The sequence below is a fragment of the Procambarus clarkii genome, chromosome 74 (assembly GCF_040958095.1).
Source record: "Procambarus clarkii isolate CNS0578487 chromosome 74, FALCON_Pclarkii_2.0, whole genome shotgun sequence".
Classification (NCBI taxonomy): domain Eukaryota; kingdom Metazoa; phylum Arthropoda; class Malacostraca; order Decapoda; family Cambaridae; genus Procambarus; species Procambarus clarkii.
The window spans coordinates 6041096-6064802 of record NC_091223.1 but is presented as its reverse complement, the minus strand read 5'-3'; the positions used below and the strand labels follow the sequence as shown (position 1 = coordinate 6064802).

General features: G+C 40.2%; 1 protein-coding gene across 2 annotated transcripts in view; it reads right to left on the bottom strand.

The window, feature by feature from the left end:
• Positions 1-347: 347 nt before the first annotated feature.
• The window catches only part of LOC123767436 (uncharacterized), a 39516-nt gene continuing 16156 nt past the window's right edge, over positions 348-23707 (bottom strand). Inside the window, exons 3-7 of one of the 2 annotated variants that reach the window (XM_045757125.2) lie at positions 22593-22652; positions 20662-20762; positions 20125-20251; positions 12422-12534; positions 348-566 (exon numbers count right to left, since the gene is read on the bottom strand). In XM_045757125.2, coding sequence (XP_045613081.1) covers positions 485-566; positions 12422-12534; positions 20125-20251; positions 20662-20762; positions 22593-22652 — 483 coding nt within the window. In that variant the 3' untranslated portion in view covers positions 348-484. Of the gene's footprint in view, positions 567-7488; positions 7793-12421; positions 12535-20124; positions 20252-20661; positions 20763-22592; positions 22653-23707 lie in introns of those variants that run through there. The other variant, XM_045757126.2, reaches the window with a different exon arrangement.

Genomic DNA, 23707 nt, shown 5'->3' with positions numbered 1-23707 from the left:
TTCACTGTTGGAGGTAATTCAAAAATCAATTCTCCAAAATTCATTTTTATTTCTAGTCTAGAGACTAGAAATAAAAATGAATTTTGGAGAATTGATTTTTGAATTACCTCCAACAGTGAAATCTCTTTTCACTGTTGGAGGTAATTCAAAAATCAATTCTCCAAAATTCATTTTTATTTCTAGTCATATTTAAATATATATATATATATATATATATATATATATATATATATATATATATATATATATATATATATATATATATATATATATATATATATATATTATACATTGAATCTTTCTGGTTGTATATCTGTATGTCTTTGTGGATAGCTTTACGCAATTTCAATGGCCTTCTTAACCTAAATTTTGACTGTTGGATAGCTTCAGGTATAATTTGGATTGGGTGGGACAGCTCCAGGTATATATGGATTGTGTTGGAGCTCCATATGTGTTAGGATTGGGTTGGATAGCTCCATATGAATTAGGATTGGCTTTGGAAAACTCCATTCAAAAGCCCGCCGAAGATATTTGCGAGAAAACCCCAGAATCTCTTCTCACGCCGTCTGCAACAAACAGAAAATATTTATTATTGTAAAGTGTTTGATCAGTTGTGTTTCTAAGGAGAGTAATGTAATGCCTATTAAAAGTACATTTTCTAGCCGCCAAATACTATTGCAATGTATTGTATCTGTGTTAACCTAGTTAGGCAGTCTTGAGTATCATGCAACTGTTGAAGGTAGTCAGTGACACATTTTAAATACTCTAATGACGAGTGACAAAGTTGACAATTATGGGCCTCGTTCTTCTGATGTGTGTCAAGAGCAGGAGAGGTGCAAGGTGTGCATGGGGGATCACTGTGTAAGGTGTGCATGGGGGAACACTGTGTAAGATGTGCATGTGGGAACACTGTGTAAGGTGTGCATGGGGGAACACTGTGTAAGGTGTGCATGGGGGATCACTGTGTAAGGTGTGCATGGGGGAACACTGTGTAAGGTGTGCATGGGGGAACACTGTGTAAGGTGTGCATGGGGAACACTGTGTAAGATGTGCATGTGGGAACACTGTGTAAGGTGTGCATGGGGGAACACTGTGTAAGGTGTGCATGGGGGATCACTGTGTAAGGTGTGCATGGGGGAACACTGTGTAAGGTGTGCATGTGGGAACACTGTGTAAGGTGTGCATGGGGGAACACTGTGTAAGGTGTGCATGGGGGATCACTGTGTAAGGTGTGCATGGGGGAACACTGTGTAAGGTGTGCATGGGGGAACACTGTGTAAGGTGTGCATGGGGGATCACTGTGTAAGGTGTGCATGGGGGTACACTGTGTAAGGTGTGCATGGGGGAACACTGTGTAAGAAGTGCATGGGGAACACTCTGTAAGATGTGCACGGGGGAACACTGTGTAAGGTGTGCATGGGGGAACACTGTGTAAAGTGTGCATGGGGGAACACTGTGTAAGGTGTGCATGGGGGAACACTGTGTAAGGTGTGCATGTGGGAACACTGTGTAAGGTGTGCATGGGGGAACACTGTGTAAGGTGTGCATGGGGGATCACTGTGTAAGGTGTGCATTGGGAACACTGTGTAAGGTGTGCATGGGGGAACACTGTGTAAGGTGTGCATGGGGGATCACTGTGTAAGGTGTGCATGGGGGTACACTGTGTAAGGTGTGCATGGGGGAACACTGTGTAAGAAGTGCATGGGGAACACTCTGTAAGATGTGCACGGGGGAACACTGTGTAAGGTGTGCATGGGGGTACACTGTGTAAGGTGTGCATGGGGGAACACTGTGTAAAGTGTGCATGGGGGAACACTGTGTACGGTGAGCATGGGGGAACACTGTGTAAGGTGTGCATGGGGGAACACTGTGTAAGGTGTGCATGGGGGAACACTGTGTAAAGTGTGCATGGGGGAACACTGTGTACGGTGAGCATGGGGGAACACTGTGTAAGGTGTGCATGGGGGAACACTGTGTAAGGTGTGCATGGGGGAACACTGTGTAAGATGTGCATGGGGAACACTCTGTAAGATGTGCACGGGGGAACACTGTGTGAGGTGTGCATGGGGGAACACTGTGTAAGGTGTGCATGGGGGTACACTGTGTAAGGTGTGCATGGGGGAACACTGTGTACGGTGTGCATGGGGGAACACTGTGTAAGGAGTGCATGGGGGAACACTGTGTACGGTGTGCTTGGGGGAACACTGTAAGGTGAGCATGGGGGAACACTGCATAAGATGAACATGGGGGGAACACTGCATAAGATGAGCATGGGGGGAGCACTGTGCATGCAGTGGGTGTGGAGCTCCACGCGGCAGAGATAAGGGGGAGGTACACCATGCGTCATATGTGTATTGATGATACTGTCTGTGTAGTGGGTGATGCGGACGATGTTTGTAAAGTGGTTACTGAGGACCTCAGGTGCCAGATGGGTGCTGGTGATCTCGTGTGTTAAGTGGATGTTCAGGAGCCCGTGTAAAGTTTTCATGTTGGTGTTGGGGACCATTGTGTTAATCTATGTGCTTATGACCTCGTGTGTCAAGGGACTAACTACTCTGGGTCTTGTGTAATGAACCGGTGTATAGGCAACCAATGTGCTAAGTGGGTGTTGCTAAGACCTTGTTTAGTGTGTATTTGGAGAACCCGTATGTTAAGGTGTTGCTGAGGACCACATGTGTTAAGTAATTCTTAAAGACCTCGTGTCTCAAGAGGGTGTCAGAAATCTTGTGTGTTAAATGGGTGTCTGGGACCCAATGTTTCAAGAGAGTGTTGGGGAACCGCGAGTGTCAAGTTGGTGTTGGGTAACCCAAGAGGGGGTAATGGGGTGTTGGGGACTATTGAGTGTTAAGTGGTGTTTGGAAGACCCTCTTTGTTAAGTGGGAGTTGGGGACTCCCGGCTGTCATCTTGTTGTTTGGGAATCCTGTAAGTTAAGTGGGTGATGGGGACCATGTGTGTCAAGTAGGTGTTGGTGACCCCGTGTATGAAGTTGGTGCTTGGGACCCGGAGTGTTTAATGAATGTTCGGGGCTCCAAACACTCACTTGACACTCAGATAAAAAATTGCTGTAGTTTGAAAATTTTCATTCAGAAAACTTTGTTACAAAATGTTTTGAAAGATTGACACTGAAAAGTTTTCTACTGAAAAAAAAATTATACAAAATGTTTTGACAATTTTCTTACAGAAAAATTTGTTACAAAGAGTTCTAAAATACTTAGCAGGAAAAGCTTTGTAAAAGAAATATGATTAATATGCAAAGCTTCAAAAAGTTTCTTACAGAAAACTTTCTTACAAAAAGCTTTGAAAAGTTTGTTATAGATAAAAGTTTCGAAAGTTTTACAGAAGAAGTTTTTAAAAGTTTTTATAGAAGAAGTTTTTAAAAGTTTTTACAGAAAGGTTTGGTATGATTTTCATTTTAATGTTTGAGAAAAATGTTTCATAAAGAAATTTGTTACTTCATAAAAGTCATATAAAAAAGTTACCCAAGTATAGTTTGCTATCAGATAAAGTTGAATTTTTGGTGTTGTTGCTTAAGATCAGTAATGTTGTTGTTACAGAAGCAATACTAATAAGCTTGATCATGCATAAAACACTAATGATAGCTACAACACTGCACAAAGACTGTCTATGTAGTAGGCATAGTAGGCATCCTACAGTCTAAGACTATGGAGTTGCGCCCTGACAGGGCGAAAAGCCTGGGTAGGTAGATATGGAGGAGAAGCTGTTACCCATGCAACAGGTCCCCCCCCTCTCCACGTTGCTGAAATTATCCAATAGAAAGGAAAATGCCAATACACATGGTTCCAGCAACGTCGCAGGAGCTGCCAGAACGAGGTCGACATCAACAACGAACTGCCTTAGGGGCTCCAACTCCGGATTTTTCCTCGAGGTTGACTCCTCAAGCCTTTCCCAAAAAAGGGGTATGGCCGCAAGGCAGCGGAGGTTTAAAATCAGGGTTTTCCTTCCCTAGATGGGCTGCCTTCCCAGGCTATCGAGTCCCATCTACCCGGAGCAGATGGTTTTAAGGCGCCAGAGGCACGCCCAGAAACCTAATGTCTACGTATATGTTGTCTAAATAAATGCTGTCTTGTTTTGATAATGGAAAGTTGTTACAAACCAGTGATATTTCGAGCAGACATTGTATAAAGACGATATGTCACAAAAATATTATTTTGATTTTCTTACCACATAAAATAGTCCTGATAAATAAGATATGATACAGAAAGATTGATTTGCAAAGTTTGACTTTACATAAAGTTTGTTACGTCTTAATGAATTTGTCAATTGAGACAAAAGATTTGTCTCAAGATTTGTAAAACCAAACAGATTTTTCACTGCAAAGCTAAGTCGTTAGCACACGTTTAGGTTAGGTCGTATACCTTTAGTGACGTTTGGTAGATGTAATTTGAACTAAGGAGTGGCACCCTAGCTGGTGGATGTAAGGAAATTAAACAACCACAATAACGGATGAAACGAAGTCTGACAGACTGAGGTAGGTCTAAGAAGCTCATTTTACCTCTTTACACCCTAACATGGAAGAATCATTCAAAAATGATTGAGTAAGCAGATAAGCGTGAGTATGACACAGGTTGGAATTGTCTTGATTCGTCTATAAAATACCAGAAACCACTAACAGTTACGCACACTCGCTCACGATAGCTCATACTCATGCATCGTCATCCACTCTCATATATACTCACTCTCTTGCTCTCTCTTACACACTCTAAATGAGTTGGGAAATGTTTTGGAATATCTGTACAAGCGCAAATCGGAGAGTATACACACGACATGGATGATGGACTCTAATACAAATAGCCGGGTGCACATAGTCGAGAACACATAATATGAAAGCTGGTCTCTATGTGTATTAGCATGAATTGCAAAGTGTGAATAGCCTAGTAGACCATCTGCAACAAATGGAACACCGAAATAAGTACAAAAAATGGGCTGGAATGATTATAACTCAAGAGTTAAATCACACATTCACGAGTGTTTCAAGGGCTGATCCACGTTAATGGATTTTTCCTGAAACTGACATTCCACCATTAATCCACATGAGGAACACAAACGTGAACAAGCCTGAATGGTCCCCAGGACTATATGCAACTGAAAACTCACACCCCAGAAGTGACTCAAACCCATACTGCCAGGAGCAATGCAACTGATGTGTACAAGACACCTTAATCCACTCGACCATCACGACTGGTCAAAAACTGATGGTAGCCGAGGTTACCATCAGCTCACAAGACAGGTCCTAGTCTACAATGGCTTCTTCAATGGTTTCGTTGAAAACATCATTAAAAGGAAGGTGAAACGCCATGCTACCTGTGAAGAGACAACTAACACAACACATGTACCCCCTATTAGGCTATTTTACAGGAACGTCTTTTCATCAGCTCATGAAACGGAGGAAAGGGTCCTGAAAGATATTGTTAATTGGAAAGTTATCCCTACAGACAAAAATCAGAAGATACAATTGACCATTTACTCTAAAACCAAACAAACGGCCAACCTACTCATGAAAAACTCTCCAGACGCAAAGCAGAACGCTTTAAAAGAGACCAACGTCGTCTATGCCCTTATATGCCCATTTGGGGACTGTAAGCCCCAAAGAACTCAGTATATAGGCACGACAACAACATCTCTTTCCAGGCAATTAACAATGCATAAGCAACAGGGCTTCATTAAGGAACATATAATCTCTTCCCACAACCAGACCATCACCAGAGAAGTCTTAACAAACAACACAGAAATCATCAATAGATACAGCGATAGCAGGAGGCTTGACATCTGCGAGGAACTACACATCAAAAAATCAACACGAGCAATCAACAGCCAGTTAATGCACAACTATATTCTACCCACTTCAAGACTCCGTACCAATATAGAAGTATCAAGAGGAAAAATGGGCCAATAGGCCCTTTGCAGTTACTTCCATTCTTCCCTTTCATCTATACCCACTGAACCGTGTTCTGTCTTGTGTCGAAAGTTTGCTCACCTCATCTGAAACTTTTGTAACATATCACCTCCCCCAAATGCGAGTATATAAGACAAAAGATGTTTAAATATTAGCATAGTAAAACTCTGTTTAGTGTTTGCAGGTTATAGTTGTGTGTGTGTAAACTAAAGTCTTTGAAAATGTAATAAGTTATTACGAAACGCGTTCAAGTGTTGCATCAGACTAGAAATAAAAATGAATTTTGGAGAATTGATTTTTCATTTACCATCAACAGTAAAAAGAAACACTAGAAATATTGAGAAAATTCGTGTTAGAATTGTTAATCTTACTTTTTCTGTCATATTTAACAATATATATATATATATATATATATATATATATATATATATATATATATATATATATATATATATATATATATATATATATATATACACACACATATATATATATATATATATATATATATATATATATATATATATATATATATATATATATATATATATATATATATATATATATATATACACATCATTGAATTTGACCGCATATTCAGTATTTACTATCTTCTGATTTAGGGCTTCTATCCCTCTAACTTTTCCTAGCATCAGGGCTTAGCTGAAAGAGGAGTTCTTCAAAACTCATTTTCGTTATTTCAAGGTGAAGAAAAAAAGTCAATTACTATAGAATGTATTACACTTATTTATACAATTTGCACAACGTTTCAAACCTCCATGGTTCATTCTCAAGCGAAAAAATTTACAGAACTCGTTGATTTATACCCATACGGGGTCAGGTAATAAGACAAGTACAATATAACTAAAAACACGGGGGATACATAGGAGATAAAAGGGGGACGAAGCACATAAAGGTAACTGCAGAAGGCCTATTGGCCCATACGAGGCAGCTCCTATCCCAAAGATTAATATTGTGTAATTGGCCTGTTACATTGTCTTCTGTGTTGGCATCGTTATGTTCTGGTCTTGTCTTTACTCTCATGGTCGGTAGAGTAAATAGTTCCGTGATTTGAGATCTTAACCTTATGTGAATTGCTTCAAGAATTTATAAACTTCATGCATCTTTGGTTTTATCTACTAGGTACAACATTATATATATATATATATATATATATATATATATATATATATATATATATATATATATATATATATATATATATATACATATATATATATATATATATATATATATATATATATATATATTATACACATATATATATATATATATATATATATATATATATATATATGTATATATATATATATATATATATATATATATATATATATTATACATATATATATATATATATATATGTATATATATATTTATATATATATATATATATATATATATATATATATATATATATATATATATATATATATATATATATATATATATGTATATATATGTATATATATATATATATATATATATATATATATATATATATATATATATATATATATATATATGTATGTATATATATATTATACATGGAATCTTTCTGCTTGCATATCTGTATGTCTTTGTGGATAGCTTTACGCAATTTCAATGGCCAGCTTTTTAACCTAAATTTTGACTGTTGGATAGCTCCAGGTATAATTTGGATTGGGTGGGATAGCTCCAGGTATATTTGGATCGGCTTGAATAGCTCCAGGTATATATGGATTGTGTTGGAGCTCCATATGTGTTAGGATTGGGTTGGATAGCTCCATATGAATTATGATTGGTTTTGGAAAACTCAACCAAAAAGCCCGCTGAAGATATTTTTGATAAAACTCCAGAATCTCTTCTCACGCCGTCTGCAACAAACAGAAAATCTTTATTATTGTAAAGTGTTTGATCAGTTGTGTTTCTAAGGAGAGTAATGTAATGCCTATTAAAAGTACATGTTCTATCCGCCAAATACTATTGCAATGTATTGTATCTGTGTTGACCTAGTTAGGCAGTCCTGAGTATCATGCAACTGTTGAAGGTAGTCAGTGACACATTTTAAATAATCTAATGACGAGTGACAATGTTGACAATTATGGGCTTCGTTCTTCTGATGTGTGTCAAGTGCAGGAGAGGTGCAAGGGGTGCATGGGGGAACACTGTGTAAGGTGTGCATGGGGGAACACTGTGTAAGGTGTGCATGGGGGAACACTGTGTAAGGTGTGCATGGGGGAACACTGTGTAAGGTGTGCATGGGGGAACACTGTGTGAGGTGTGCCTGGGGGAACATTGCATAAGATGAGCATGGGGGGAACACCGCATAAGATGAGCATGGAGGGAACACCGCATAAGATGAGCATGGGGGGAACACTGTGCATGCAGTGGGTGTGGAGCTCCACGTGGCAGAGATAAGGGGGAGGTACACCATGCGTCATATGTGTATTGATGATACTGTCTGTGTAGTGGGTGTTGCGGACGATGTTTGTAAAGTGGTTACTGAAGACCTCAGGTGCCAGATGGGTGCTGGTGACCTCGTGTGTTAAGTGGTTGTTCAGGAGCCCGTGTAAAGATTTCATGTTGGTGTTGGGGACCATTGTGTTAATCTATGTGCTTATGACCTCGTGTGTCAAGCGACTACTGTGGGTCTTGTGTAATGAACCGGTGTATGGGCAACCAATGTGTTAAGTGGGTGTTGCTAAGACCCTATGTTTGGTGTGTATTTGGAGAACCCGTATGTTAATGTGTTGCTGAGGACCACATGTGTTAAGTAGTTCTTAAAGACCCCGTGTCTCAAGTTGGTGTCGGGAATCTTGTGTGTTAACAGGGTGTTTGGGACCTAATGTTTCAAGCGAGTGTTGGAGGACCGCAAATGTCAAGTTGGTGTTGGGTAACCCAAGAGGGGTTAATGGCGTGTTGGGGACTACTGGGTGTTAAGTGGTGTTTGGAAGACCCACTGTGTTAAGTGGGAGTTGGGGACTCCCGTCTGTCATCTTGTTGTTTGGAATCCTGTGAGTTAAGTGGGTGGTGGCGACCATGTGTGTCAAGTAGGTGTTGGTGACCCCGTGTATGAAGTTGGTGCTTGGGACCCGGAGTGTTTAAAGAATGTTCGGGGCTCCAAACACTCACTTGACACTCAGAAAAAAAATTGATGCAATTTGAAAATTTTAATTCAGAAAACTTTGTTACAAAATGTTTTGAAAGATTGACACTGAAAAGTTTTCTACAGAAAAAAAATTATACAAAATGTTTTGACAATTTTCTTACCAAAAAGTTTGTTGCAAAGAGTTCTAAAATACTTAGCAGGAAAAGCTTTGTAAAAGAAATATGGTTAATATGCAAAGTTTCAAAAAGTTTCTCACAGAAAACTTTCTTACAAAAAGCTTTGAAAAGTTTGTTATAGATAGAAGTTTCGAAAGTTTTTACAGAAGAAGTTTTTAAAAGTTTTTACAGAAGAAGTTTTGAAAAGTTTTTACAGAAGAAGTTTTTAAAAGTTTTTACAGAAGTTTTTAAAAGTTTTTAACAGAAAGGTTTGGTATAATTTTCTTTTTAATGTTTGAGAAAAATGTTTCATAAAGAAATTTGTTACTTCATAAAAGTCATATAAAAAAGTTACCCAAGTATAGTTTGCTATCAGATAAAGTTGAATTTGTTGGTGTTGTTGCTTAAGATCAGTAATGTTGTTGTTACAGAAGCAATACTAATAAGCTTGATCATGCATAAAACACTAATGATAGCTACGACACTGCACAAAGACTGTCTATGTAGTAGGCATATTAGGCATCCTACAGTCTAAGAATATGGAGTTGCGCCCTGACAGGGCGCAAAGCCTGGGTAGGTAGATATGGAGGAGAAGCTGTTACCCATGCAGCAGGTCCCCCCTCTCCACTTTGCTGAAATTATCCAATAGAAAGGAAAATGCCAATACACATGGTTCCAGCAACGTCGCAGGAGCTGCTAGAACGAGGTCGACATCAACAACGAACTGCCTTAGGGGCTCCAACTCCGGATTTTTCCTCGAGGTTGACTCCTGAAGCCTTTCCCAAAAAAGGGGTATGGCCGCAAGGCAGCGGAGGTTTAAAATCAGGGTTTTCCTTCCCCCTAGATGGGCTGCCTTCCCAGGCTATCGAGTCCCATCTACCCGGAGCAGCTGGTTTTAAGGCGCCAGAGGCACGCCCTGAAACCAGCATACACGTCTACGTATATGTTGTCTAAATAAATGCTGTCTTGTTTTGATAATGGAAAGCTGTTACAAACCAGTGATATTTCGAGCAGACATTGTATAAAGACGATAAGTCACAAAAATATTATTTTGATTTTCTTACCACATAAAATAGTCATGATAAATAAGATATGATACAGAAAGATTGATTTGCAAAGTTTGACTTTACATAAAGTTTGTTACGTCTTAATGAATTTGTCAATTGAGACAAAAGATTTGTCTCAAGATTTGTAAAACCAAACAGATTTTTCACTGCAAAGCTAAGTCGTTAGTACACGTTTAGGTTAGGTCGTATACCTTTAGTGACGTTTGGTAGATGTAATTTGAACTAAGGAGTGGCACCCTAGCTGGTGGATGTAAGGAAATTAAACAACCACAATAACGGATGAAACGAAGTCTGACAGACTGAGGTAGGTCTAAGAAGCTCATTTTACCTCTTTACACCCTAACATGGAAGAATCATTCAAAAATGATTGAGTAAACAGATAAGCGTGAGTATGACACAGGTTGGAATTGTCTTGATTCGTCTATAAAATACCAGAAACCACTAACAGTTACGCACACTCGCTCACGACAGCTCATACTCATGCATCGTCATCCACTCTCATATATACTCACTCTCTTGCTCTCTCTTACACACTCTAAATGAGTTGGGAAATGTTTTGGAATATCTGTACAAGCGCAAATCGGAGAGTATACACACGACATGGATGATGGACTCTAATACAAATAGCCGGGTGCACATAGTCGAGAACACATAATATGAAAGCTGGTCTCTATGTGTATTAGCATGAATTGCAAAGTGTGAATAGACTAGTAGACCATCTGCAACAAATGGAACACCGGAATAAGTACAAAAAATGGGCTGGAATGATTGGAACTCAAGAGTTAAATCACACATTCACGATTGTTTCAAGGGCTGATCCACGTTAATGGATTTTTCCTGAAACTGACATTCCACCATTAATCCCCATAAATTCCATGGCATAAGGGAAGTATGAATAGGTGGGTACACAATGGTATGGAACGTTGAAGATAAGAATGGAAGATGGTATGGAACTGAGAGGTTAAATTAAGTATGAATAGGTATGTGTGAAGAGGTAAGTCCAGATAGGTGAATACATACATACATACATACATACGACAATGACATGCATTTCTGAGCAATGAACGTTTTGATTGGGAACCAAGCATCTTGTATTGACCAGAAACCATGGGAAGGAGGGGATGATGGCGTCCTGAAGACCGAGGGACACACAAGTGTTTGGATTGTGTTCATCTATTTTTTGCACTTGTTTATAGATAATTGTTTGGACTTGAATATTGACATTTTTTGAACGTATGTAAATATATATTTTTATTTTATACAAAAAGAATTTAAATGTGTAAGAGTCTTCCAACTTGTGAATAAAAGTTCTCGGACTGGTGATCATTGCCAATGACTTAGAATAAAATAATATCCTTATTCATCCGATTCATCTACTGTCTTGAGGCTTCCTCTGGAACCAAATCAAGGTTTCACTAATTCCCCACATGCACTCTGGCTGTGGTATAGGACATACATTCTGGCTGTGGTATAGGAGGAGTTCTACCTCCAACGCTTCTCTTTGAATGCACTTCTTTGTGAATTTGAAGAGAAGCGTTGGAGGTAGCCACTCCTATACCACAGCCAGAGTGCATGCGGACAATGCCAGGAAACCTGACATAAATATCCCTATTGTTTTCACTAGGTGCACTGAATATACCTATGAGTTGCACTAAGTATAGTTTGATGTTATAATGATAAGATATATATCGTACAATTTCAATAGGTTTTTGGTACATTGGGAGTAGGTAGATGGTACTTTAAGTATAGGTAGAGGGAGCCTTTCGTACAGATAGGGAAATGAGTTTTAATGATGCATAAGGAATTGATAGCCTGTAAATTGGGTATGTACAAATGGCCCAAATGACTCAGGTAGATGGTACAATGGATATAGTTAGATGGTACATTAGGAATAATTAGATGAAACATTAAGTAAAGACAAATTTTACATTAAGTAAAGATAGATGGTTCATTAGGCGTAAGCAGATGGTTCATTGTGTACATATATAAATGGAACATTTGGTATATGCAAATGCTACTTTATTGGTATTGATAGATGCAACATTGGGTATATGTAAATGGCTTAGTGAGTATAGATAGATAACACATTCGTAGGTCTGAACTCAGACAGATGGATGATGCTACACGTTAGTCTAACCTGTGTGTGTCTGGCAACTACAGCAAGATTCTTACTTTCGCTCCATGATGGAGATGTCCGAGCAGAGTGTGGTCCGCTGGTTGGAGCAGGAGGAACCGGCCCCGACGACACCGTCCTCAGGAGAGCATTGCTCCGACACCACTGTCCACTATGTATCGCGGCAGCAGTAGCAGCAACACGGCGTTTACCAGAGACGATGGATTAGTTACAGTCAGGTAAGTGTTATAAAGTGGAAAGTGTGTAGGTAACGGAGTTCAAAAGATATCTGCCTTGGGAGAAAGATTGTCGCCATTGAAGAAACGACTTTTTACGTGAGGTGAGGAATGTGGGGAAATATTTACTAACATAACTCTATTAATGAAATATTTAATTAAATCTTTATGAGGATCACACATTGTTTAAGTTTAATTAACAAACTACTGCATACTACAGAAGTTGGTAGTTAAATAACGCCATCCCATGGGCCAGCCCGACGCCGCCTGACTCTGACACTCGCACTATCTTAAACAATTATGAAACTAAAGGAATTTCCTTTCACGTTTTATAAATTATATAACTATTAGAATTTAGCTAATACTTAAATGAACTATTTAAATTAACATTGTTAATTTTACAATTTACCTCGAAATATAATATCTACATTAAACAGTACTTATTTTCAATAATGCACTGGATGATATAGATTTAATTAATAATTAAATTTAACTGTTCTTGGGGGCTGTGTGAGAACTACTTACAACTATTGATACAGTTCACTCTCTAATATTTAAACGACAATAATATTTTCTCCGTGAAAGCCCACAAGGTATATCAACCTCGAAGTTTACTGAAGAGCCTGAAACAGTGAGTTTACTGAAAAAATGCTCGACTTTTTTGGAGAAATTTATTTATTGAAGGCAGCTTATGATGTTTGTGGTGGTTTTCTCTTATAAAATTTGCATATACTTTTATTAATTTACGTATTATCTAAACTGCTAATTGTTAGTATTATAAAGAATATAATAAAGATCTGTACCTACGGAGTAAAGATCTGTACCTAACAGGGATGTTAAAATGCACCGAATGTTAAAAGTGGTAGTTGGTGTCTTAATAAAATTATATTGTTAATGTTGATAATTGTCCCATAACTATAAAGATAACATACATGTTAATTATTGTCTGTGTTTCTTGGCTAAATATCTAAACTCATTTCATTGCATAACTGCTTAAAAAAAAATTGGGCATATCATGAGGTTATCTTTAGATGATTTCGGGGCTTTTTAGTGTCCCTGCGGCCCGGTCCTCGGCCCGGCCTCCACCCCCAGGAAGCAGCCCGTGACAGCTAGCTAATATCCAGGTACCTATTTTACTGCTAGGTAACAGGGGCATAGGGTGAAAGAAACTCTGCCCATTGTTTCTCGCCGGCGCCTGGGATCGAACCCAGGACCAAAGGATCACAAGTCCAGCGTGCTGTCCGCTCGGCCGACCGGCTCCCTGCATTAAAACATATGTGAGATCAAGTCTCATATTAGTGGGATTCTGGATGTGTTAAGACTTTTTTGATCCTTTAAGGTAAAATTTAGTATGAACATTAGGTATTGCTTATATTCCTCGCAACTTTGGAGAGCGGACCAAAATATGACAGAATTGTAACGATTTGCATAAATTATTAACGAATAAGTTCCTTAATCTAATATAATCTGTTAAATAATGATCTTCAATGTCATCTGACTTGTGAATTCTTACTTAAGGATTGTAGCTTTGTTTTATACAAGCCTATTGGATAAAACACTATTTTGATGAAATATAAATTGGGAAAGGAATTGTTTGAGCGAGACCGTAGAATTATCTTTCCTATAATCATGTACCCACCTTATCTTTTCTCTTCACAGATAACAGAGTACTCTAAATTTCATATGCCTCCTGTCTACATCCTCATCACATGTCTTGAGATGAGACATCTTATGTCTTGAGATGAGACATCTCATGTCTTGAGATGAGGCGAAGATTTATAATTCTGCCGATGCTATAGGTAGCAAAGAAGTGTTCATCATTTTCCACCAATTTAAAAAAAATAATAACTTTTTTTCGAACTTTGGACATTTATTAAAAAACTAGATTACATTAGACTTGGAAAAACGATAGGTTCGCCAGAAATAAACGGAACCAGCAACTTGATGGAGTAAATCTTTTTTTTTACAAGATGTCTGTGTTTTTTATATCACAGAGAGTCGTGAGAAGTAATCGATAAATTGGAAACTTTTCCCATTGCATAACCCATTAAATAAAAGTGAAAATATCAGTCCTGAGAAGAAGAAGAAGAAGAGGTACTGCACAATTATGTTATCTTATGCTGCCGGTATGACTAGGAAGGTTATTTTCCTGGAGTCTTGAGGTGTAATTATGCTAGTTTTTTCACATTCATGTAATTGATCAAACCCATTACTAGATTTGGTTTGGGCCTTGTGGTGATTTTACGTAACTCTCAGGGACTTTGATCATTGGTTTAATCATACCATACAACCTCTTCTCAGATTGTTGTAAGACGGGTCCTAAGGAGTCCTAAGATGGGCTACTCGAGTTTACCTGAGATAACCAATTGCTGGGATGCAACTGTACTCTTAACAGTTAGCCAAGGCCTTATGGCAACTTGAGAATAAAACAAGATGCTTTTCATGCGGTAACATCTCCACTGTGTGAAACAGTGACTTATAGTCGTCTACAGAATAGATGACTAGTGAGCTATAAATGAACCATATTCATAAAAATTATATACAGCTTAAGGCAAAATTAACATTGTTGCCGATAACTGTACAGAAAAAACGTGTACTTGAAGCTTGCAACAAGCAAACAACAATAACTAAAGAAATATTTGTTTAATAGCAACCATAATGCACAAAAAATCTCATAAACGTGATGCATCAATAAGACAATCAGTAGACGCCACGAGGAGGATTCGAACCTGCACACTGGGTACTCCCAAGCACATGTTTTAAATCATTTTACAACGACATCCTCAAAAGCAATGAAACCTGGGATTGAAATCACGAATCACAAATCACATCAATGTGATATCTTTGTGTATTGGAAGAGAAGTGTGGGAGGTAGAACTCCTATACCACAGCCAGAGTGCATATGGGTAATGATTGAAACCCCTATTTGGCTTCAGTGGAAGCCTCAGGACACCTAGATTCAGAGGAGTACCAGGTTTCTTTGATTTAGAGAATATCGTTATTAAGTGGATTTAGGTGTGAGCATGGGAGTGCCCAGTGTGCAGGTTCGAATCCTTCTCAAGGCAACAATCATAATAATAAATGATGTGAATAATATATAAACATACGATGAATCACAATAACGTGGTTGAAGATATGATGACCACACTACACATCAGAAAATGAAGAATGGACGTCTTGGTCCGTCCTGAACCATTATCCAGTCGTGTGATAGAAGAGACGAAGGGACAAACAAATAAATAAGGTAAGAGAGTGAATGAGAAGTGAGGAACATGTATGAGAAAAAAGGTAAGAGTAGAAGGCAAGAATAAGAAGAAAGGTAAGAATAGGATGAGAAGAAAAGGAAGGTAAGAATGAGATGAAGGTAAGAATAAGAATAAGAAAAAGGTAAGGATACGATGAATGTAAGAATAAGATGAAGGTACGAATAAGAAAATGCTAAGAATACGATGAATGTATGAATAAGATGAAGGTAAGAATAAGGAAAATGGTAAGAAATCGATGAAAGTAAGAATAAGATGAAGGAAAGAATAAGATGACAGTAAGAATAATAAGAAGGTGAGATTAAGATGAAGGAAAGAGAAAAAGGTAAGAATAATATGAAGGTAAGAGAAAAAGGTAAGAATAGATGGAGGTAAGATAAAAAGGTAAGAGTAAGATTAAAGGTAAGAATAGGATGAGAATAAAAGTAAGGTAAGAATAGGAAAATGGGGAAAGAATAAGAGAAAGGGGCAAATGCAGGTGATGAGTCACAATAACGTGGCTGAAGTATGTTGATAGTCAAGTCGATTGACAATCGACTTGAGAATGGTCCAGGACAGACCGAAACGTCGTCGTCCCTTCACCTTCTAGTGTATGGTCTAGTCAACAAGAAAGGGGCAAAGGTTAAGTCTGGTCACGTTTGTTAAGAAGGTTGGAATATTTAGGTATGTATTGTGACAGGGAAGAGTCAACAGCAACACGCTAGGATTAGTAATCATGTTGGGAGTATTTTGTATCAAAGCAGAGTCAACAAGATGGCGTTTGTGAAGAGTAGAGGCATTATTAAAGATTATTTTAGAAGACCAATCAATAGCATGATTAGAGTCCCTAACACTACAGAATAGAGCAGTGTTTATGCCTACAGTTCTTTCGTGTATATTAAGTCTTTCATTTAGTGAACACCTAGTTTCACAAAGTATCGGAGAGGACAAGAGGAGTAGGAAATAGAGTAGACACCAGCAGCATTAGACGCAGGAGGAGCAGTGTGAACCAGGTTACTTGCGTGTGTTAGTTTGTCGAAAAGGTGAGTTTAAATCAAGAAAACGAAAGGCATTAGTGATATTTTTGAGTTCAGATATGACATGAAGGTAGAGCAGTGTTACTAGTGTAATATTTAGTTTAGCTTCAGAATAGCCACAGTTGATATAATGTAAGATATCCAAGGCGAGAGATACATGTAAATAAAGTAAATTTCATAATCAAGAAACTGCGGGTTACTGATGCTAGGACCTGGAAGAGTTAAACGAGATTCCTTTTCTCAATAAAAGGGGGGAATATTAAGAAAGAAGTGAATGTACATATCACTGTGCGAAGGCTTGCGTTAAACAGAGCAAGATAACCTAGTCCCAGATCTGTGAACATGAACATCTAGAAAGGAATGAGAGACTTTGATTCCCAATCAGCTATGCAAATAATAGAAGGAGCCAGATTGTCAAGAGAGAAGATAAAAAAAAGGTTGGAAATGACAAGGACCATAAGGTCATAAAGCAAAAACATCATTAACTTAACGAAGCCAGAGAGAAGAACGAGTATTAATAGTAGGAAGAACAGCTTCGAGATGCTCCATATAGTGACTGGCAAGGAGAGGGGAGAGAGGAACCCATAGCAACGCCCAAAGTTTGAAAGTTTTTTTTTTTTTATTTTTTTTTTACATGCAAAGCATGCAACTTAAATACAATAAAAAAACACAGAATACAGAACAGAACAAAAGAACACAATAGACCACCGGCCAGAAGGGCCGACAGCATGTCACAATAAACCACAAACACGATAAAGACAGAAAAATACAGCATACAACAAGGTATAATACAATGGCATACAAGGTATAATGTAAAACAATGGCAAAATATATTACAAAGGCAAACTAGCACAATAACATCACAAAACAAAAGCGGCATAAAACAAAACATACATCAAAGGCACAACAGGGAACATAACAGTACAAACACAATACATCCCAAACAAAACATAAAGAGCAAACACGTACAACAGGTAAAGCACGCCATAACAAACGGAAGGCAAAACAAAATGGCACAACCGAACAAAGAGCACTCGCCAACAGCCTGAAGGGCACACAATATGACATACATAAGCGCATACGACATCCACACAAATACACAGGAACCGCACACCCACCCACCAGCCATACAAAGAAAACCTACAACGTACACCGGAGCACGCAGGAACTGGGAAACAAAACCCACCCCACCCACTCACACACACACACCCCATCCGCACCGTACACAACAAGAAACATAGAAATCATTTGCGAGGAACAGGGTGAGAAATGTACTTCTCCGGGAAATCATCGGAAGGATACTTCGCCTTGTAAGCTTCCCAGACCAAATCTTCAAGGTCGATAGGGTTTTTGATCCCCCTTGCCCGAGGGGGTATCATAAACTCAGGAACATCTATATCGGGCGGCATCGGCCAACGCCCGAGGTCACTGACGCAAGTCGCATAACGAGGCCGGGGAGCGCCATCCACGCCCATCGAGGAAGCAGACGACACTGGAGAAGCGGACGAGGGCCGCCGAGACTGCCACGAAGTCGCACACATAGGAGCAGTGGCCGGACGACGAGACTGTAGCATCTCCATGGATACCGCAGGAGACACAGAAGAGACTTCTAGAGACGGAAGAGGCGGCAAGACCGCTGCCGAGGAAACGGGTAACGAGGAAGGGGCCACAGAACTCTCAGAGCGAGCATCCTTTCGCAACACCATCACCAGGCCACCCCGCTCACCACCAACCACAGCAGGGGGAACCACTCCCCACGAAGAACCGGAGCCACCTCACGCAGGCAACACACTTGAAGCAGGACCCTCGGACACCAGACCAGGAGGGGAGGCCGAAACGCCGGCACCGGCATCCTCAGGCAAGTGTACCTCCGCCACCACCGTAGTGTGCACCACATCCGGAGCCACCCCACCGTCAACGGAAGGACGACACTCGTCGAAGTCGCCAACTTCAGCCCACGCAGAAGAACGCCGGGAACGCTTAGGCTCGGGCCGCACATCATCAGACCCGGAGGCAGACTCAGCGACCCGCGCAGCACCAGCCTAGCGAACCGACGCACGCCGCAGTACGGCAGCATCCTCAACCACACAGGGCACCAGGCCAGGCACAGGAGGGAATGCCGGATCCACCCCAGCTCCCAGCACAGCCGGAACAGACGGCGAGGGTGTAGGGACCGGGACAGACACAGCAGAGGAAGAACTGGAAGACGAGGGGTCCGAGCAAACGGCAGATGGAAGAGGCTCAGGGACACCAGCCGGAGCAGGCTAAGCACTAGGCGAGGACACAACCTCCGGAGGAGATGCGGCAACAACAGGGGGCGCAACAGGCGGAGCAACAGCTGATACAGAGAGCACCTCCTCAGCCGAAGAGACGTCCACACCCACCGAATCATCCCCCACAGGAAGGGGCGGAAAATCCTCCTCACTGAAGAGATTCACTGGTGCAACAGCAGGCGCAGAACAGTCAACAGCCTGATGGTCCAAAAGACCACAACGATAACACGTCCGCGGCTGACGGGCGTAAAACACCCGAACGTTGTACCCCATAAGGCGCACAGAGGACGGAATATCCGCCCAAAGTCTCATGCCCAGGGTGCGAATTTTAGACCTCACAGCCTTAAGAGGACTAGAAGACACCACGTTCACCCTCACACTAACAACTGCGCCAAACCAGCCGAAATACCGCCGTAGCAGAGCCTCTGGAAACTCCAAGGGAGCCCCATGCACACTGATGTAAGTAAGTGCACCACTTCTATCCGAGAGGGTTACAGTGCCCGCACCATCCGGCAGGGTTAGTGTCCGCCCCTCGTATGGCCGGAGAAAATCGCGATATGCCACCTCCTCTGCGAACTTCACAATTGCCCTACGCGCCGTTACCAACTCGACCCCATAAATCGCAAACACAGGGACAGAGAGCATTTCACAAGCCAGGGCAATCTCCGGGTAACCAGCCCGCACAGAGAACTCTAGCACCACAGACTGAGCCCGGACGACAGGGGGTAGAGGGACCCCCATCGTAACGCCACGTCAGCACAGGCGAGCAGAGACCTCCAAAGTTTGAAAGTAGTATTTTCCATTGAAAAGAAAGAAGTTAGAGTCAACACAGCGACGTCGTCGTCTCTTCATTTTCTGATGTGTGGTTTGGTCATCAATAATATGTAGCGTGTGTTATTTTCAAAGAAGAGACCATGAAAGAGAGAATGCTAGTGAAGAGAACTAGGATAACAGCTAAAATGTAGACTACTCACCTGAAGAGTGCAGGAATCACAGGTGAAGTGGGCAGGTATGATGAGAGGTATATTGTACTCTCCTCCCTGGGTATTCTTATCCATCTTATACTGACGGCCTTCCACCCCGGATATCTCCAAGGGCCACCTGCGCGTCATGTCATTAAAGTGAAGTTAGATCATGTCTCAGAAACCTACATAAAATGACTTTTTGGAGAAATATCCGTTAAATAAAATATTTCAACTCGCGTACAAACACATGATCAAAGTAAATAAGCAAGTAAAGCAATAAACAGTTTAAACTTGTTAATCGTGATTAAATTTAATTCAAGAGTTAGAAATTAAATAAATTTGGCTTTTCTGTAATGAAAGTTATGAAAATTTACCAAATATATTAAAGAAATTTTGTAAGAAAATATATACATTATAATTATTCGTGATATAAACTCCAAGTTGTATCTAACACTGCTTGACTGTAATGACATTTGTCTTTCTATCAAACTGTATGTGAATATTCTAACTGTGGGGGACTATGCCTAGAAAGACTTGATGTATCACCTCATGAGGCAGTCTTCATCCCCGGGGCCTGTCTTAGGGCAGAGGTAGAACTCGAAGACCCCTTTCTCCACATGCGGCACCTGGGCCTTCACCAGCATCTCCTGTAATCCATCGACGGAAAAGAAGAAAGACAAAAGGGTCAGTTCATGCGGCATCTGTAACGTCACAGAAATATTTATTTTTATCAAAATCACACAAGCTGTATATTATTGATGACCAAACCACACATCAGAAAATGAAGAGACGACGACGTCGCTGTGTTTAACTTCTTTCTTTTCAATATTACAGCAAACTACATATTTACCAATCTCCGTGGGGTAGTGGTAAGACACTCGCCTGGCGTTCCGCGAGCGCTTTGTCATGGGTTCGTATCCTGGCCGGGCAGGATTTACTGGGCGCAAATCTTTAACTGTAGCCTCTGTTTAACTCAACAGTAAAATGGGTACTTGGTTGTAACAACGATTCTTCGCGGGGGTCGTATTCCAGGGACCTGCCCGAAACGCCACGCATACTAGTGTCTGAACAAGAATGTATCAACTCTTGTATATATGTATATATATCTCTCTCTCTCTCAAACAAAAAAAAATAGAGACTGCGCCATAGGAAGGGGGGCGGGGATAAATGCTAGTTGATGTTTTTACTATTTTTGCAAAATTAAGAATCTATCAAAACGACTAATTTGTTCCTCAACAACTCTCACTACCACAACGACTAACATACACCACAATCACCACAACTATCACAATGACTAAAACATGCCACTACCACTTTAATTCCACTTCTCTAGAGAGCAGGCAAAAGAGATTTATAGTAACTTACAGTCGGAACATATTACGGGCATTGGTTCCCCATTGAAATAACACCACATGAGACAGGGAGGCATGACATGCGTACAAAATAGCCCTGTTGAAAAGGTGAAATATATAAGCTGAGAAGTTGGGAAAAATATCAGGGAAACTATAAGGGAAAAGCGCCAAGCAATTACGACTATATAGCACATGGATAGGGTCAGGATAAGGATTTGGGTTTGGGACGGGGGGAAAGGAGGGAGAGAATTCTTTCATTATCAAGCGCTCTAGACTTTTCAGTTTTCTCTCTTAACATAAAGGGCACAACTAGATGAACTATTTGAGAGTACAAAATAAAATTTGGTAAACTCCTTAAATGAAAACCTCAAAATCGGGCTGTGATTCATACGTTAGGCTGTGAACAGCTGCGTCTAACAGCCTTGTTATCCAGATCACCAACTAGGAGGCCTCGTGAGAGATCGGGCCGCAGGAACGTTGCTCCTTGGAACGAACGCAAGGTAACCTCAAGGTAAAGTATACCATGAATCACTTTTCTGTGATCTCTGGCGATGCAAATTCCGTGAAGGAAGTCTCCTCTTATATTATGCATGAAAAACCTAAGTTTACTTGAAATTGCTTCCCCGCGTTTAAGCTTTAAAATATAGATTATAACACAATCAGGGACCAAACTACATGTTTCTGATCATAAATATAATATGCTTAGCACAACAATTTGCATTTTTGTCAGGACTAAACTATTATTTTTAGCCATTCAAGATGCACCAAACTTTGCCTTGTCATATGTATTAATTATTCATATACATCTGTAAGACCGTCATTCATCACTCCACAGCAATAAGAAATCTATAAATATAAAATATAATGATTCCAAGAGATCCCCTCTCAGTGTAACACTGACGCCCGACGAAAGATCAGAATCCTTTCCTTGTCTCTCTATTGCAAAGTTTCCGAGTTTTTATATGCATTCTTTGATCACGTGATTAGTACTCTCCTATAATGGAGCAAATTTTTAAGATTGTGCTGGGAAAAGAATTTTTTTATTGCAAGTTCGAAGCAGAAACTGCTGAACAGAAGGTACTAAAAAAAATATATTAATGATAGTAGAGTGGAAGTGTTACTCACCTCGCCAGCAACGTACTCAGGAAGTTGCTTCACAGCCTGGGAACTCTCGTCTGCCGCTTCCTATAACACAAAAGGAGTGCTAAACATAAGAAGACGCTTCTTATATATAAGATATATTCTAAACACACAAAATGAAACAGACACACACACACACACACACACACACACACACACACACACACACACACACACACACACACACACACACACACACACACACACACACACGAATCTGTTAATGTTAATGTTAATGTACTGTTAATGACCGCATTTACTAAGATGATATCCTACACATGTTGACGAGCGTTCGATTTCCCACCATTTCTGCTTTCTTCGTATTTTTTTAAGGGGTCTGAGCTGGTGGTGGAGCGGGTTAAGGCGTACCTGTTATGCCAGTTGCTGGAAGGCTTCTGTGCTGGTAGGGTTCGAGTCTCCTGGTGGGAAAGTGTTCTAAAGTTGTACACTTCACTCTCGTGTTTTTCGTTATATGACAAAGAGTGCTGGGAAGACGGGACACCACGAGCGTAGCTCTCATCCTGTAACTACACTTAGGTAATTACACTTAGGTAATTACACACACACACACACACACACACACACACACACACACACACACACACACACACACACACACTAAGGAGTATGATCCAGCTAGACTCGATCTGATATTCACCCTGAATGAGTCGGACATAAGGGAAGTTAATTTTGATGCTCCATGGAATGTCAGTGTTGGAAGTGTTCACACTGTACTATCATCTGAGAATTTGATGGAGGTAGGGGTAATCTCCCCCCCCCCCCCCCCCCCCCAAAAAAAAAAAAAAACGTAAAGAATAGGGCTAACATACCGAAACGAAAGCTATGAGGAGATGAGAAAGTTCCTAACATAAATACCATAAGAAACAAGACTCAGAGAAAAGTCTGTGCAAGACATGATGGATTACATCACTCAAAAATGTCAAGAGGGAGTAAATATGTTTCTGCCGCTCATAAAGTAAGGAATAATAAGCAAAAGAGGAATCCGCTATTTAACCAGGCACTTGAGGAAGGAAGGCACTCAGATGCAAGTGCGTGGGCAACTGCAGAAATAACAGAAGAACAGAGAGCAGGTTAAGATA